This window comes from Tachysurus vachellii, chromosome 2 (assembly GCF_030014155.1).
Source record: "Tachysurus vachellii isolate PV-2020 chromosome 2, HZAU_Pvac_v1, whole genome shotgun sequence".
Taxonomy (NCBI): Eukaryota; Metazoa; Chordata; class Actinopteri; order Siluriformes; family Bagridae; genus Tachysurus; species Tachysurus vachellii.
In genome coordinates, this window is record NC_083461.1 from 24,519,997 (window position 1) to 24,535,274 (window position 15,278).

At 41.2% G+C, this 15,278-nt stretch overlaps 3 protein-coding genes across 3 annotated transcripts; 1 reads left to right on the top strand and 2 right to left on the bottom strand.

The window, feature by feature from the left end:
- Positions 1–1,452: 1,452 nt before the first annotated feature.
- Positions 1,453–4,704, bottom strand: g6pc1a.1 (glucose-6-phosphatase catalytic subunit 1a, tandem duplicate 1). Its single transcript, XM_060863968.1, has 5 exons — positions 4,382–4,704; positions 4,192–4,301; positions 3,475–3,580; positions 2,971–3,086; positions 1,453–2,854 (listed from the first exon to the last, which is right to left on the bottom strand). Exons 1-5 carry the CDS (start codon positions 4,597–4,599, stop codon positions 2,349–2,351), a joined length of 1,056 nt encoding a protein of 351 aa, XP_060719951.1. The 5' UTR covers positions 4,600–4,704; the 3' UTR covers positions 1,453–2,348.
- Positions 4,705–6,788: 2,084 nt separating this feature from the next.
- On the top strand, positions 6,789–9,400 carry LOC132841591 (glucose-6-phosphatase catalytic subunit 1-like). The gene is made up of 5 exons (XM_060863967.1): positions 6,789–7,100; positions 7,358–7,467; positions 7,566–7,674; positions 8,187–8,302; positions 8,390–9,400. The coding sequence occupies exons 1-5, from the start codon at positions 6,871–6,873 to the stop codon at positions 8,890–8,892; spliced, it is 1,068 nt and encodes a 355-aa protein (XP_060719950.1). The 5' UTR covers positions 6,789–6,870; the 3' UTR covers positions 8,893–9,400.
- A 411-nt stretch (positions 9,401–9,811) lies between these two features.
- Positions 9,812–14,859, bottom strand: aarsd1 (alanyl-tRNA synthetase domain containing 1). The gene is made up of 12 exons (XM_060863966.1): positions 14,729–14,859; positions 14,204–14,332; positions 13,566–13,725; positions 12,744–12,801; positions 12,432–12,588; positions 11,861–11,977; positions 11,348–11,478; positions 11,078–11,144; positions 10,916–11,007; positions 10,763–10,817; positions 10,507–10,601; positions 9,812–10,371 (listed from the first exon to the last, which is right to left on the bottom strand). The coding sequence occupies exons 1-12, from the start codon at positions 14,765–14,767 to the stop codon at positions 10,233–10,235; spliced, it is 1,239 nt and encodes a 412-aa protein (XP_060719949.1). The 5' UTR covers positions 14,768–14,859; the 3' UTR covers positions 9,812–10,232.
- Between the last annotated feature and the right edge of the window lie 419 nt (positions 14,860–15,278).

Consider the following 15,278-nt stretch of genomic DNA (forward strand, 5'->3'; position numbering starts at 1 on the left):
TAGCGTTAATGCAGTCGAGTCTAGCAGTCACTAATTCATCTCCACTAACCCATTGACAGACCTCCAGAACCACAGCACAGAGATGTGCATCAAGAAAATGGATAGAGGACTGAATGACCCATTTGGATACTCACAAAACCTTCTTTATTTATTTATTTATTTCTAAAAAGGGGGGGGGGGGGATTTCTCTAGCAATATAATTAGCACGTCTAGGTTTACTGACCCCGTTGTTGTCTTGCAGTATATTCTTGGACTGGATAAATAAATCAATAAATATTTTAGAATAAAAAAAAAACACCCTGCTTGATTCACATTTTGCACACAACCTTCATGCAGGAGGACAAAAACACTGATAAGCTTGTTTGCACAGTCTGTGATGTAACACAGTGCTGATCCTCAGGTCTTCTAGCGGCACAAACAAAATGTCCTGCTCACGAGCTGCAGTGGAGGTGAAGGGCTGTAAGAGAACAACAAGGTGGTTAATGTTTAATTCTGGCTCTCTGTATGAGAATGTGCTTAGAGAGGATGTTTGAAATGGGCAAAACAAGTGGAAGCATTTGGATTTTCTGCAAAGTAAAGATTCCTTTTAAGAACATTTTATTTATTATTTTCTCAGGTTAAGCCTATACCACAGCTACGGTATATTATAATAATAATACACTGTGCCTAAGCACCTCAACATGCTTGCAGGAGAGCATTAATCAGTTTACTGCTCACTGTCTCACTGTCTCAATACGCTTATTGGAGACCATTAATTATTTTACTAATAACGGAATTATCACTCCATTCCTAAGCAACTCAACATGCTTGCATAAGAGCATTAATTATTAAACTAATAATGGAACTAGTTGCCATTTCAAGTCTTTAAATAGGCTCCCGTTTAACATCCTAGATGGCACATGATCTCTTTTTATGTTTTATGTGGCTTACTATTAGATACTACATTATTCTTGCACATTATCTGTCATTACTTTACTAATTTACACTAGCAGTTACTAGCAGTCAAAAATCTGGACACACATCCCCTATTTTTATCCGGTAACTATTCCTGATAATAAATCGGGAATTATCGAATGACCACAAAAAACAAAACTAAAGAAAAAGTTCTATTTTTACATTTAAAATTGTATAACGAAATCTCATGAAGCCCTGGAAAGAAAACTTGTAAGAAAACTTGTAACTTTTTGTGTTTCTTTAAAGCTTCAGTGGGTTGTGCCATCTCCCTATAACACGCCAGTAGGTGGACTGGGGGCACTAAATTGCTGCTAGGAGTGTGTGAATGTGTGTGTGCATGGTGTCATCCAGGGTGTATTCCTGTGTCACGCCTGAATAGACACCGGATCCACCACGAATTTGCCCGGGAGAAAGAACTTACTGACGTTTGATAGTAATGTAAGAATAAAAAAAAAAACATTTTTTGCAAGCATAAATAACACAAGAGACTTCAAAAGGTAAATGAATGGTTTGGTTTAATATACAACAACATAAAATACATAATTAGTATTAAAAGGATAAAAGTTTCATCCAAGCATAAAGGACCAGCTGGGGATTTTAATGTTCAAAGCTGATTGAAGTCATTAGTTATTAATTGACACGTTCATCAGTTGTGTAAGAGCAAGAAAAATGTACAAAATGTACATGACTCCTGAATTTACTTCTGCACTTAAATGCACAGATCCTTTAAGTTTTACGAGTTCCATAAAAGTTCCACAATCTCAGCAAAGGAACGCACAAGCACATGCATGGCCCCAATGGCAATTAGTAACTCAGCATTGTACAATCCCACACGTATAGAACACTGACTTCGGTGAGCAGTTCAGAGTACAAGAGCTGGTAGAAGGACCTTTGGACATGTTTTTTGTTGAAATGAGTCAAGTTGTAGTGAATGGGCCAGACTCATTCAGAAGATAGGGAAGGAAATTCCCCAGCAACTACACAATGGCTTCAGTTAAAATACACCAAAACAAACCTCTCTAACCACTCTTCACAACTGATCATTAATAGGTTCTTAAAATCTTGTAGTTGCTATAAAATACCTTCAGCTCTGTAATAAATCAGAACAAATTTTAAATTCTTGACAGAAAACCATTGTTTGATGTCAGAAGGTCTCAGAATGGACTTGGCAGAATTGTTCTTAGGCACAAGAAGTGTGAAGCTTTAAATATGATACAATACGTCTTCTGTACTTGGTCTCTGAGGTGTATTCAGAAAACATGGAACAAACATGTGAAGCCTGATGCAAGTGCATGGACGAGAACCTGAGCTAAATCGTTGTGGAACATAACCAATATACTGACTTTCACACTAAGTATTTATCACTCACCATTATCAACATCTGAAATAGTTATCTATGAGGACTTTTCAACTTTCCTTTCCTGGAAAAACAAGGACAAACATCTAGGAACAAGTATGGTGGGAACTAAAAGAGCGACTGCACTCTTAACGAATGACAGAATGTAAAAGATTGTATGGTTATCTGACGGGAAGGTCAAAAAGTCCAGGAGCTGCAGAAGGGCTAATGACAGGGTAATTGAGCCTATTCTGAAGGGAATGCTGGTGCTCTTCTTGCTCTCGATATAGAGTGGCGAGTGCAGGCCCAGGCCCAGACCGAACAAGGTGCCCATGTTGCGCATCAAGCTGGCGAATGGCGTCGAGTCCATGTGGACCCAGGCTGGGTTCACGCAGCATTTCTGAGCTTTTTCTATAGTCCACAGCAGATCCACACCCACAGCCTTCAAGAGAACGTAAAAGCCCACGGCGACAACGGTCAGGGACAGAGTGATGTTGCAGTAACTCTGTAGGCTGGTGTTGTAAATCCATCGCTGTCTTGAGAATACTTCAGCTACAACGATACCTGGCATCAGGAGACAAGAGTTTGTTTGATGATATATCAAAAGCCACTTAGGTAATAAAGCATAGATAGTGACAAAGGAGAGTATATTAATGTCAATCAGTGGAGAAATGGCCCACCTGAGATAACGCCACATATAACCTGGTGGGGAAAGTGGGCAGCAACATAAACACGAGACACGCAGACTAACAGCTCAACCATCCCCAACAGCATCCATAACAGTAACTTTAAAATCCTGGGAAAAAATAATGTGTCAAATCGGTTCAATATAATAATAAACACTTCTGCAGGCTTAAGGATTTCAGCATACTCAATACAGAGAAGATGTTTGGCTGAATTCCAGAGAAAATTACACAATCGCAGTGCAAACAAGAGGTCATGTGGAGACTGTATGAGTCAATTAATTACAAGATGGATGACTTTGTGGAGTGACAATCTTCTTAATATAGCAGTACTGAAGCACTTTTATGTAAAGGCCAATTCAAAGTGTCAAAGAATATTCGAGCAAACCTTATAGATGTCATCTCTGTATTATGCTGAGACCTTTAATCTGACAGTAGTAAAGAGTATATATAGGAAATAATGCAAGAGATTGGCACTTGCTTGCCTTGACTAAAACTCACCAATAAACCGAAGCAGGAGCTTTTCTCTGACTAGCAATAGAAAGCAATGATGTGACCACTGCATACCCTACTGCAGCAGAGCCCATTGCATGACCAGAAGGGCTTCCTTAAAAGAAAGAAGCAAGCGGAGATCTCTCGAGCATGAGCAACCAGCTAATGTTTGTTTTTTTAAACATTTATATAAATTTTTCTTATTCTTTTTATTCAGATGATGGCTAGAAATCATGGAAGGCATGCAAATGACAAATGGAGTTGTGAAATGACTGGCATGTGTCATGCATGCAAATGAAATAGTGATGCAAATTGTGAATGGCTTCAGACAGCTATCTCTTAGCAAATAATCAGTCAGTGCATAATAGTAAACAACATGTACACAAATGCCTTAAACTACGTCTTGCAAGATAAGATCAGAGCAATACAAAGGGCCAAAGTAGGAGAAGGAAGGAGCGTTTTCAAGACATCCAAGCATAATTCAGGTCAATGATTTATTCCTATCAATGAATTATCAATAGGCTGATTTCAAACTTGGTCCTTAGGTTATTGCATTAAGATAGCTCAAGACAAGACATCATCCAGGCCGATTAGTACATTTATTGCCATCTCAGTTGCATAACCATTTACAACAAGAAAATTCGACTCACCACGCAATAAGAATCAATATGATCAAAGATAAATTACAGTAATCGTGACTGTTGCAGAGCGTGTCATGCATTATACCTGGTCCAGTCTCACACGTGATGGGAAGCTGCCTTAGAGCAGGTGCTGACTCAGTGCCATAAAACCTGGTTTCATGAACCCACCAGTAAGGCCTTTCTCCAAAAAGAACCCTGTAAACCAAATGCTTACTGAGATACAAAGCAGTTTGAACAATAGTCTAAACATGTTTCTACTTTTCAGAATCTCTTACCATTTTAGCACCAGGTTAAGCCAATCCCCAACCACACCCACCCAGATGAGCTTGATGCCAACATCCCTTTTCAGGTGAAACCAGATGGGGAAGAAGATGAAGAAGGTGGTGTGCAGGTCTGCCACGTAGGATATCAGCTGAAACCAACTCTCATAGGCAATGTACTCTGTCTGCAAATAGACCGCCACACTCACCCCCCAACTATGGAGCAGATCCATGACTCAATGACGGCAAAGACACCGCGCTTGGCCCAACACAACCGCTGACGCACAGATGATGGGGATTGAGGCATGCAGACTTAATGGTTTTACCTCTTTTTCAGATTTCAGTTGCCCCCTTCACCTGGACTTTATTCAAGGCTGGACCATCATGTTTACATGTTGCCTGCTGTATCCAGGAGTCTACAGGGTCCATGAACTTTCAACCCACTGTAACGGTGAAGCTGTCCAGGACTGATAACAAAAAATGGGGTAAGTTGATTGGTCATGACACACAGAATATGATGTCATATGACGACGCTAACATCATTAGACCAAATAAAAGAGGTTATCTTTGGATGGTCTTTTCAACGTTAAACAGGGTAGCCGATTTTTACTCATTGTGTTGCGTAGCATAACATAAAACATACATTTGGTTAAAGGAAAAAAAATCATTTCAGTGCTGTTTGTGAACTGTGCTGCCTTGATAAACTCTCAGTAACAACAGATATGCTACAAATTGATTGAAAACAGCCACCTCTTTTTTCTCAAACCTAGTTGAATACAAATCAACAAATCAGTAGTAACTGATTGCCAGACACTTAGTGGTTAGCACGTTCGCCTCACACCTCCAGGGTCGGGGTACGATTCCCGCCTCCACCTTGTGTGTGTGGAGTTTGCATGTTCTCTCCGTGCCTTGGGGGTTTCCTCCGGGTACTCCGGTTTCCTCCCCCGGTCCAAAGACATGCATGGTAGGTTGATTGGCATCTCTGGAAAAATTGTCCGTAGTGTGTGATTGCGTGAGTGAATGAGAGTGTGTGTGTGCCCTGCGATGGGTTGGCACTCCGTCCAGGGTGTATCCTGCCTTGATGCCCGATGACGCCTGAGATAGGCACAGGCTCCCCGTGACCCGAGGTAGTTCAGATAAGCGGTAGAAGATGAATGAATGAATGATTGCCAGACACTATAAAAGCTTTGTTGCAAATACATGATCATTCTTTTCATGCCTCTGACAAAATAATCAAACTATTCTTGTAGCTTGCTATAATATACGCTGGAATCAAAATATACCAAAAGCATCTGAACTAATAGAATATGGCTGTTGCAAGCTTTTAGTCCATCTGGTGAATTTATACTTGTTTTACTGAACAGCGAGGCTTCTTTTACCTTTACAGCCTGAGACTGTAAATAAAAACAATTTCTACAAGTCCAATCACATTTGCTTGCTATTACAACACGACCGAGAGAATATATTACACCGAAGCTTTTCAAAACATAGTGCAAAACATATCGGAATAAAACCTGCAGGAAAAAGTGAAAGTGAAAAGTGCTCAAGTGAAATTTTGCTCTGCACATCCAAGTCAGGACATCTGACGATCCAACATAGATTGCAGGAATTAAAGAAAACAGGAGAGCGTTCACACACGGCTTTTATCTCAAACAATTATATGGGAAAAATGCATTGGTTGTGGGGAAGTTGTGGCCTAATTGTTAGAGAGTTTGACTCCTAACCCTAAGGTTGTGGGTTCGAGTCTCGGGCCGGCAATACCACGACTGAGGTGCCCTTGAGCAAGGCACTGAACCCCCTCCAACTGCTCCCCGGGCACCGCAGCATAAATGGCTGCCCACTGCTCTGGGTGTGTATTCACGGTGTGTGTGTTCGCTGCTGTGTGTGTGCACTTTGGATGGGTTAAATGCAGAGAACGAATTCTGAGTATGGGTCACCGTACTTAGCTGTATGTCACGTCACTTTATTGGTTAAAGAAGTAAATGCCGCTAAACAGTGCACATAGTAATACATAGTGAACAACTACAAAAACGTGAAAAACATCTTAAAAATAATATCAAATAAAAGTTCATTTGAAACATTACAGAGAGTCTGCAGGATACAATAATTCTAACCAGTAAACTTTATGTAAATAATATCATGACCTTCCTAAAATTTGTATCTTTTCATCTAATTTTTTAGCATTGAAAATGCATGATAATTAATAGTGACTAATTTTCTAGATTCAAACCAGCTTAGAGTGCTCTAACTTCTCTTGTTTGTGTTCACTCTGCTTTCCAACAAACAGGCTGTTTGTTAACTGTATCTAACTTTTTTCTCTGTCCCCTCTGTTTTATTACAAACGTACAAGGTCCAAAGATCAGAGTTGTCCATGCGTTTAGCTGGTGGGCCTGCTGATATAAAGCCCAGGACCAGCATGCTCAAGGCTATCACTTCTCTCTCTACTCTCTGACTCTCTCTCGCTAATCAACAGTCAGATTTAGTTAAAGAGGAAAGCCATCAGAATGAACACGCTGATGGATGCTGTACATGGCTATGGTGTGAGCTCCACACAATATCTACAGACTCACTACAAAGACGCACAGGGCTGGTTCCTGTTCATCTCCATTGCTGCTGATCTGCGCAACACCTTCTTCATCTTCTTCCCCATTTGGTTCCACCTAAGGGCATCTGTGGGCATCAAACTTATCTGGGTGGCCGTGGTCGGGGATTGGCTGAACCTTGTTTTCAAATGGTAAGATATAACGAACAGATAAGTATATATTTATTTTTAAAATGATTATTTGTTATATATAAAAATATTTCTTGTCTTATTTTATTCATATTTTTTAAACTTAATATGTTAAAAAAATAATGTGGCAACCGTCATATTACGAAAATGTACATCAAGTACAACCTTTTTTTTTCACAGTTGCCAAAAAAATTGCTAAATTGCATAGTTTGCATAAAATACTGATCCTTTTTGGTCCTTCTCTAATTTGTCAACTGAAGGATCCTATTTGGAGAGCGGCCCTACTGGTGGGTCCACGAGACGCCGTATTACAGCAACACATCTGTGCCACACATCGAACAATTTCCCATGACCTGTGAGACAGGCCCAGGTGAGTCCTTATATCGCCACGAGCAAACCATTTTACTTTACTCATCTGTGGTCTTTTTTATGACAACGTTGTGTGTTTTGGTCATTTTGCTGATGCAGGTAGTCCATCGGGTCATGCTATGGGTGCAGCTGGAGTTTACTATACCCTGGTCACCTCCATCCTCACCATCATGCTAGGCACAAAGAAGGCATGTTCCACTAAGGCACTGTAAGAATCTTTAATTAATATCAGATATCATTTCCTAATGGACTTTCCCAAAACTTACCTCTGTTCATGTTTCCCATGTTACAGTAGTGGCCATGAATAGTGCATGAAGTAATGCTACCAGGCTAGGTTCTTCATGTTATCTTGTTTATTTGAAATAGTGCACATGTGCTAGCTACATAAGATACCTTGCGTCAAGCGGTGTTGGGTTTTGCTTCACTTCATAACAGTGATTCTGTACTTAGTGCGAAGTACGTTTAATTGCCGTCATTGGGTGTCAATTCTCTTCCTCCTCAAGAGTGTCATACTTACTGTAGAGCTGTTGTTTTCTGAGGTTAGCCAGGTTGTTGGTGGCTGCCGTGAGCAGCTAGCAAAGAAATTATATGTTTAATATCTTTTATCAGGTCACTTGTAATGGATCTACTTCCAGAGCATTTATGAGTATGTATCAGACTGCTACATGTTTTGGTTTCGATGCACCCTTCATGTTATCATGTTTTGCTTCATTGTTCCAGGTACTTGCGTGGCACCCTCTGGACTCTTTTCTGGACCGTTCAGATCTGCGTTTGTCTTTCCAGAGTCTTCCTTGCTGCCCATTTCCCTCATCAGGTCATTGCTGGTGTAATTACAGGTCGGTTCTCGTTAGGGTCGATGCATATCATTTGGAAACTTTCTAGCCAGATTAATGCAAAACTAAAATCTCCTGTCTTCCTCACAGGTATAATCGTGGCTGAAATCTTCAACAGGCAGACGTGGATCTACTACGCCAGCCTGAAGCGGTACTGCAACATCACTCTGTTCTTGACCGTTTTTGCCGTGGGCTTTTACGTTCTCTTGAAGGCTGTGGGAGTGGATCTGTTGTGGACTTTAGAAAAAGCTCAGAAATGGTGCGTGAACCCAGCCTGGGTCCACATGGACTCGACGCCATTTGCCAGCCTGCTTCGTAACATGGGTACCTTGTTCGGTCTCGGCCTGGGCCTGCACTCGCCACTCTATACCGAGAGCAAGAAGAGCACCAGCGTCCCCTACAGGATCGGCTGCATGCTCAGCTCTCTATTCCTGCTCCACCTTTTCGACTCTATCAAACCGCCGACGCACACGGCAGTGCTCTTCTACCTGCTGTCGTTCTGTAAGAGTGCCACCGTTCCGCTGGTCACCGTCAGCATCATTCCATACTGCATGTCTGGAGCCCTGAGTTTACAGAGCAAGAAACACCTCTAAAAGAACTCCCTAAAAGACAACTGTAGTGAAAACACAAACCCTCAGGGGTATTTTCCAGCTCTCGTTCTTCACAGCACGTCTCTTCAGCTGTATTGACTCGACCTCGACACGGACTTCTACTCGGTTTGGTTTCCACCCCACCAAAAAAAAATAAAAAGACAGAAGACGTCCTTAAGCACTGTAAAAAGGCTGTTTATTGCTCAGGATTATGATGTTGTGTTTAGATTACCGTTTTATTTAATCTCGTTACTCGTATCTTAGTGCTCTTTAAGTGGACTGAGAACAAGCTTGGCGTCCAGCCCAAGCTCACAAACGCTTTTAGATGAGGTTCGTTTTTAAGAACTGAGATGAAGCACTTTGTCTTATTTCACACAATCCGACAGAAAGTGCTGCTTGTATCGTAAAATTTATTTTTGTCTGTGTGTATATATGGAAATGCTAGAGGCTTTCTGTAAAATTCTATTTTTGAAAATGTTTATTTTTAATAAAACATTCCAAAGCGTGTGAATCTTGTCACAGGCTCGAAGTATTTCTTCTAAACCTGTATACTGAAAACATACGATTTAATGATCTTTAACAATTTAAAAGATTTTATCATTTTATATACAGTAGTTAAGCCAATATTTAACTGTAAGTAACTGAACAGACATCACTGGACATGATCTTTGGGAAAAATTCTAATTCAAATTTTGATTTCTTGTATGAAAACGTTTAAAACTGCTTCCTGACATAAAGCCTAGCGGTTAACAAGGGCACAAAGTCCTCTGTCCTCAAGACTTGACGAATCAGATAGTAAACATCTCCTTACAGAAAGCTTCACCATATCAACCATTATAGTATTTATTTAAAGATTGTTTGCCATCCAGGTCCCTTTGTATGAGCTGTTGCTATAGAAACAATAATAATCTCGAAACATTAATGTATAAATGTGATTTTTAATTACAGTCGGCAGCACTGTCCGAAAATTAGCACAGAAAATAAATCAAGCGTTAATCTTTTGATCAAGTTGAGAATAAAAAAGAGACAAATTCTGATGACATCCAAGGAACCTGAAGTCTATCCCAGGGAAGTCTATTTCTTGATGTGGCATGCAATGCCACACACACAAGGTGAAGGTGGGAACCCAGAGATTAGGGGTTTGATGCTTCATAAATAAACCTGATTTAATTTAGACTGCCAATTAACACAAAGATCAAGCCGTTTAACAAATAAAGTTGTAGTAGTTAAAATAGTTAGGATTCTAATTTGTCATGATGTGTTTAAAGCGAGTCGGTCGTCAGTCCAGCTGAAGCTTGGTGTGCCGTAGGCCGTGAGAGCACCAGGATCTACCTGCTCATCTCTCACTCCTCTCCTTCTGAGCGCCGGCGGCTGTGTTCCCGAAGCAAAGCCTCAACCTCGGCTCTCTTCGCCAGGCTGCTGGCCTTGCCTTGGAAACGCCCGTTCTTTCCTGCACCTTTCCCCTGTAGCAGCTCCGCTACCCTGCACGTGGACACAGACAGAAACAGAAACAAAGCACAAAGTATAAAATGAGATTAAATGTAAGTTGTTCTGAATGACAGTGTCTGGTGAATGCTGTAAAGTCAGTGATGGAAGGTTTGCGACTTATTTCCTTACCGTTGCCCCACTTCAGTTATGATGTTCTCAGGACCTGCGAGCAGAAACAGTCCTGCGCCTTTCTCTTCCCCGACTGTCAGAAAAATAACTGTCTCCTGCACACAAAGGCCAAATCATAACTGCTTGGGAACTGAAATTATACACCATAAAGAAGGTTTGGTTCCAATCTTATGAAGTCTCTCAGTATTAAAAGATGAATCTTGACATTGTTTGTTGTATATGAAATGATGCCAATTCTACTCCACTGACACCTCACCTGAAATCCAATCTCATTGGCAATGATGTTCATGAACTCGTTGTCCCCGTCCTTGCTATGAGCAAAGAATAAAATAAACACAGGAAAAGTAAAGAGAGACTTTAAAGCTACTGATATCTTACATTTTGTTTACATGTTTAAATGGACACGCACTTGTGCAAACTGAAGAAGTTTCCTCTCTCTGGCTGGCTCTTAAAGTTGTGTGCTATAAGAACGGCCATGTCCCTGATGACAGTGAGGTTACTCTGCCAAGAAATTACAGGTTTTATAAGTTTGTAAAAGTCTTACAGACGACTATCTATAGTAGAGTTTTACCTTCTGAAGGCGCTTGACTGTTTTCTGCAGTTTGTCCACAGCATCAACATGTTCATCTGGCCCTGTTCTGTGGAACAGCACACATCACAATCATTACGTGATTTCCTGCATAAAGATAAATGCTTATAGAAAAGTGTCTCTCTCTCTCTCTCTCACTTTCTTTCTCTCTCTCACTTTCTCTCTTTCTCGCTCTCTCTCACTCACTCTCTCTCTCTTTCTATCTCTCTCACTCGCTCACCCACTCACTCACTCACTCACTCACTCACTCACTTCAGCAGTGACGTCAGCGACTTTTCCGTGTTGTAGCTTTTCTCTGCGTATCTCAGGACTCTGTTTCCGGCTATGAAAATTAAGTTGGTCTTGTTCTTCTTCCCTTTCTCTGTCCCGAGAATCTTAATCACCTTGTAAAGAAAAACAAAGACACGTATAAAATATTGCCAAAAGAATGTCAGTGTTAAGAACAGTATTTCCAGCCATCATTTTCTCCCTCGGCAGAACTGACAAGGATAAAGAGAATTCACATCTATTAAAGGATTCAGATAAAATCAGCACTTTTATTGGGTTGGGTTCAATCAATCCTGAATATAACGTGTAAAAACGACTTGCTCTAAGATACACAGCTCTAAAATAACACTTCGGGACATGGCTATTATTTATTAATGGAAAATAATCACTGCTAAAGACATAATGTTTTGTTTAGACCACATCCTTGGATTGTTTGCTACAACAATGAGGAAACGTCATAACCACTTTATAGCCACTGAATTCTCCCTGAGTACTAACCTGTAGGTGACTGAGATTGGATACATGGGTCCCACAGCACATATTGGCATCTACTCCCTCAATATCGATGATCCTAATTGGTCCAGCATGATCATCAGGAAGCCCTCTGCTCCTTACCTGTGTACACAAACAGCTCTCCACAGATCAGCTCTAATGATAGCACACACACCTACAGTATATCCTGTTTATTCTTATGCTACGTTCACACCTACGGGGATTTTATCGAAGCAAGTTCCAAGCCGTTCAACTATGAAGTCGCCGGTAGGCGTTCCTACGACTGGTTGTCATAGTAACTGCGTTTCTCAGTGGGTACTATCTAGGACTCTATGTGAATTATATAGCCGCTAAAATAGAACGTTCTAGAGGGAGATTTAATGTTTGTGTATAAATTTCAGCTGTGTTTATCTGTGCTTCAATCCCGTCGGGCGTCGCCGCACCAAGTCGCTCGTATTTACGTGAAGTTCAGCTTAGTACAGTCGGTCATCTCACCAGAAGCCGCCGGCTCTGCGAGTCTCTGTATGTGTGTACGTAGAATCAGCCGTATTACACTTTTGAGAAACGATGCATTTACCTTTTCCACATCAGGGTCGTCTAAGGACAGGAGGCGCACGATGACTGGGATATGAGCACGGATCCTGTCGTTGACCGCATCCTCCAGTGCTTCCATCTCTCCCGGTTTCACGGAGCACGTATCCAACTCAATACTGCTGCGCTGACGGCCCAAATCCCTGCAGCACAATTCAAGCTTTAACACATGAACACACACACACACGCATCTCATAGCGTTCAGGTGCATCAAAAAATGCTTTGCTACAAACAATGGGTTTGGAATACTTTTGAAAATGCTTTGTTAAAGTATGAAGATGAGAATAAAGGCTCATACCATGAGGTAGTTTTGTATCCGAACATTGTGTCTGCTAAGGCAGTGATCAAATGTTGGCCTGTGGGAAAAAAGATAAAAAAAAAAAAAAAACAACTCAATCGTGACTAAAATGCAACAAGGTTGTGACACAGTATATTGTGATTGTTCTAACATTTATATCAGCAGTTCTGACAGCATGTCTGACATGGTCTAATTAAAGGTGGGGTGCACTTTGTTTGAGAAATGCTTCAGAAAGCTGAGTCGGGCCAACAAACAAAACAAACGTGTAGCCAATGAGCATAAAGGGGTGTGTCTTGTCAATATGCGGCGGAGAGAGTGTTCAGTGCGTATGTCTGACATTAGCAGAAAGCGACTGAAACATTGACATGGTGGATAAAAATGAAAAGCGACAAAAGGCTTATGATAAGGCAAGAAGCAGGACCCGTGTTAATATAGGATCAGCTCTACAGAGAACTGAACGTCTTCCACGTGAAACGGAGCTACAGTAAACCTTTCACGGTACAACACACAGTACTACAAAAACACATTTGTGTTCATTTATTGATAAAAATATCCCCTCGGCCAGCTGCCCCAGCAGGTTCCGCCATAATACTTGCCCGGGTTACGTATGTATATGTGGGGCGAAGCTATCAAAACAGGGGTGGGACCCATTTGGGTTTGTTTGTGATTTCAAATGTCAACATTGGCTTTCAAACATCGTGCACCCCACCTTTAATTGCAAAGCTTGTGAAGGGAAAAAAAAAACAATTATAGCTGCTATAAGGTGAGCGACAGAGATAACTTTTGTGTGCGTGTGTGTGTGTGTGTGGGTTGCATGCTCACCTGTATGCTGCTGCATGTGATCGAACCTACGCTCCCAGTCCACCTTGAGCCTAACTGCACGGCCGTCCTCTAACGCTGAGCTGACAAAGTGAACGGCTTCTGCTCCTTGCCTCAACACTCGCAACACCTCCAGATCCTCAATGGTTCCATAGTCATCAGGCTGTGTCCCAAATTTCCACACATTCAAACACACAGTTACATTACAATACAAATTTTTCTTCACGTATTCCAACATCGGAGGTTGTGGTCAGAGCACAGGGTCCATAATTTTCCAGTCAACATCCAGAGCCTTAACTACGTGACTACCGGTGACTCCTTCCTAAACAATTTCCTCACTTTTCAACATTTACTCAGATATTTATGTGACATCTTCATGTGACAAGTCTCACTTTAGAGAAAATACATCAGCACCTTCTGACCAATCAGATTTGAGAATTCCTTATATGATTCGTTTATAAACGCTCACATCAGCCATTTTGCTAACGCAATATTGTTAAAATTATCATTTGATATTAAAAAGTATTCAACGTGCAACAGGTAAGTGTTATTATGTCATAAAATGTAACAGCCTATCAGGTCCCAGTATGCAAATGCGAGTGTAATATGTAGACTTAATGTAAATGTAGACTAATATTCACCTGTCCACCTCCCTCAGGGAACAGAATGGTGTCTTTTAATATCACATTAAAGCCCTTCACTTTTTCTTTCTTGCCGTTGTTGTCCAGCTTGAGTTCGGTGGGTGAACAGGACACCACTGAGGTGACAAGCTGCAAAAGGGAAAGATTAAAAAAAAGAAAAGAAAGACAAAAGACACTATTAATGCAGCTAAAGAATGCCCCCCACCACACACACACACACACACACACACACACACACACACACACAGTCTCTCTCTCTCACACACACACACATACACACACACAGTCTCTCTCTCACACACACACACACACACACACACACACTCTCTCTCTCTCTCTCTCACACACACACACACACACACATAACACACTCTCTCACTCTCACACACACACACCTGACATGTTCACACAGTAAACACAGTAACATTAGCCACCTAGCTAAGTGTGTGAGGAGGAATTAAATTATCTACGGTAGGTTCTACATTAAAAGGTAACACTTATATACAGTCTACGACGTTTACATACTTCTTGCATATAACTATCCCTCTGACACTGAAAAGCCATGTTTTACAGTGAAAAACAAGCTCAGCGTTACTGAATGACCCACAGGGGAAACGTCAATATGGCGCAGAGAGAAATGTTTCAAAATAAAAGCCCCAGTTATCAGAATCAGAATTAGATTTAGTGGCCAAGTGTGTTGATGCACACAAGGGATAAGGTTTGTGTCTCTCAGAAGTACAGACATTAATAATACTATCCTATACAAGACAAGATAAAACAGACATAAATAATACTATACTATACATTTAGCTTGGACTGTAAAAAAAAACAAGTATGGTGACCCATACTCAGAATTCGTTCTCTGCATTTAACCCATCCAAAGTGCGCACACACAGCAGTGAACACACACACACCAGCAGTGGGCAGCCATTTATACTGCAGTGCCTGGGGAGCAGTTGGGGGGTTCAGTGCCTTGCTCAAGGGCACCTCAGTCGTAGAAGGCCCAAGACTCGAACCCACAACCTTATGGTTAGGAGTCAGACTCTCTAACCATTAGGCCACGACTTCCCTGTAC

Coding starts and splice junctions, on each gene's coding strand:
- aarsd1 (XM_060863966.1), bottom strand. CDS start 14,767: ATGGCTTTTCAGTGTCAGAGGGATAGTTATATGCAAGAA. Junction 14,333..14,728: donor GGGATAGTTATATGCAAGAA/GTATGTAAACGT, acceptor TCCCTTTTGCAG/CTTGTCACCTCAGTGGTGTC. Junction 11,008..11,077: donor CAGTCAAGCGCCTTCAGAAG/GTAAAACTCTAC, acceptor ATTTCTTGGCAG/AGTAACCTCACTGTCATCAG.
- g6pc1a.1 (XM_060863968.1), bottom strand. CDS start 4,599: ATGGATCTGCTCCATAGTTGGGGGGTGAGTGTGGCGGTCTATTTGCAG. Junction 4,302..4,381: donor CTTAACCTGGTGCTAAAATG/GTAAGAGATTCT, acceptor TTTGGTTTACAG/GGTTCTTTTTGGAGAAAGGC. Junction 2,855..2,970: donor TATATGTGGCGTTATCTCAG/GTGGGCCATTTC, acceptor TCCTGATGCCAG/GTATCGTTGTAGCTGAAGTA.
- LOC132841591 (XM_060863967.1), top strand. CDS start 6,871: ATGAACACGCTGATGGATGCTGTACATGGCTATGGTGTGAGCTCCACA. Junction 7,101..7,357: donor CTGAACCTTGTTTTCAAATG/GTAAGATATAAC, acceptor TGTCAACTGAAG/GATCCTATTTGGAGAGCGGC. Junction 7,675..8,186: donor GCATGTTCCACTAAGGCACT/GTAAGAATCTTT, acceptor TCATTGTTCCAG/GTACTTGCGTGGCACCCTCT.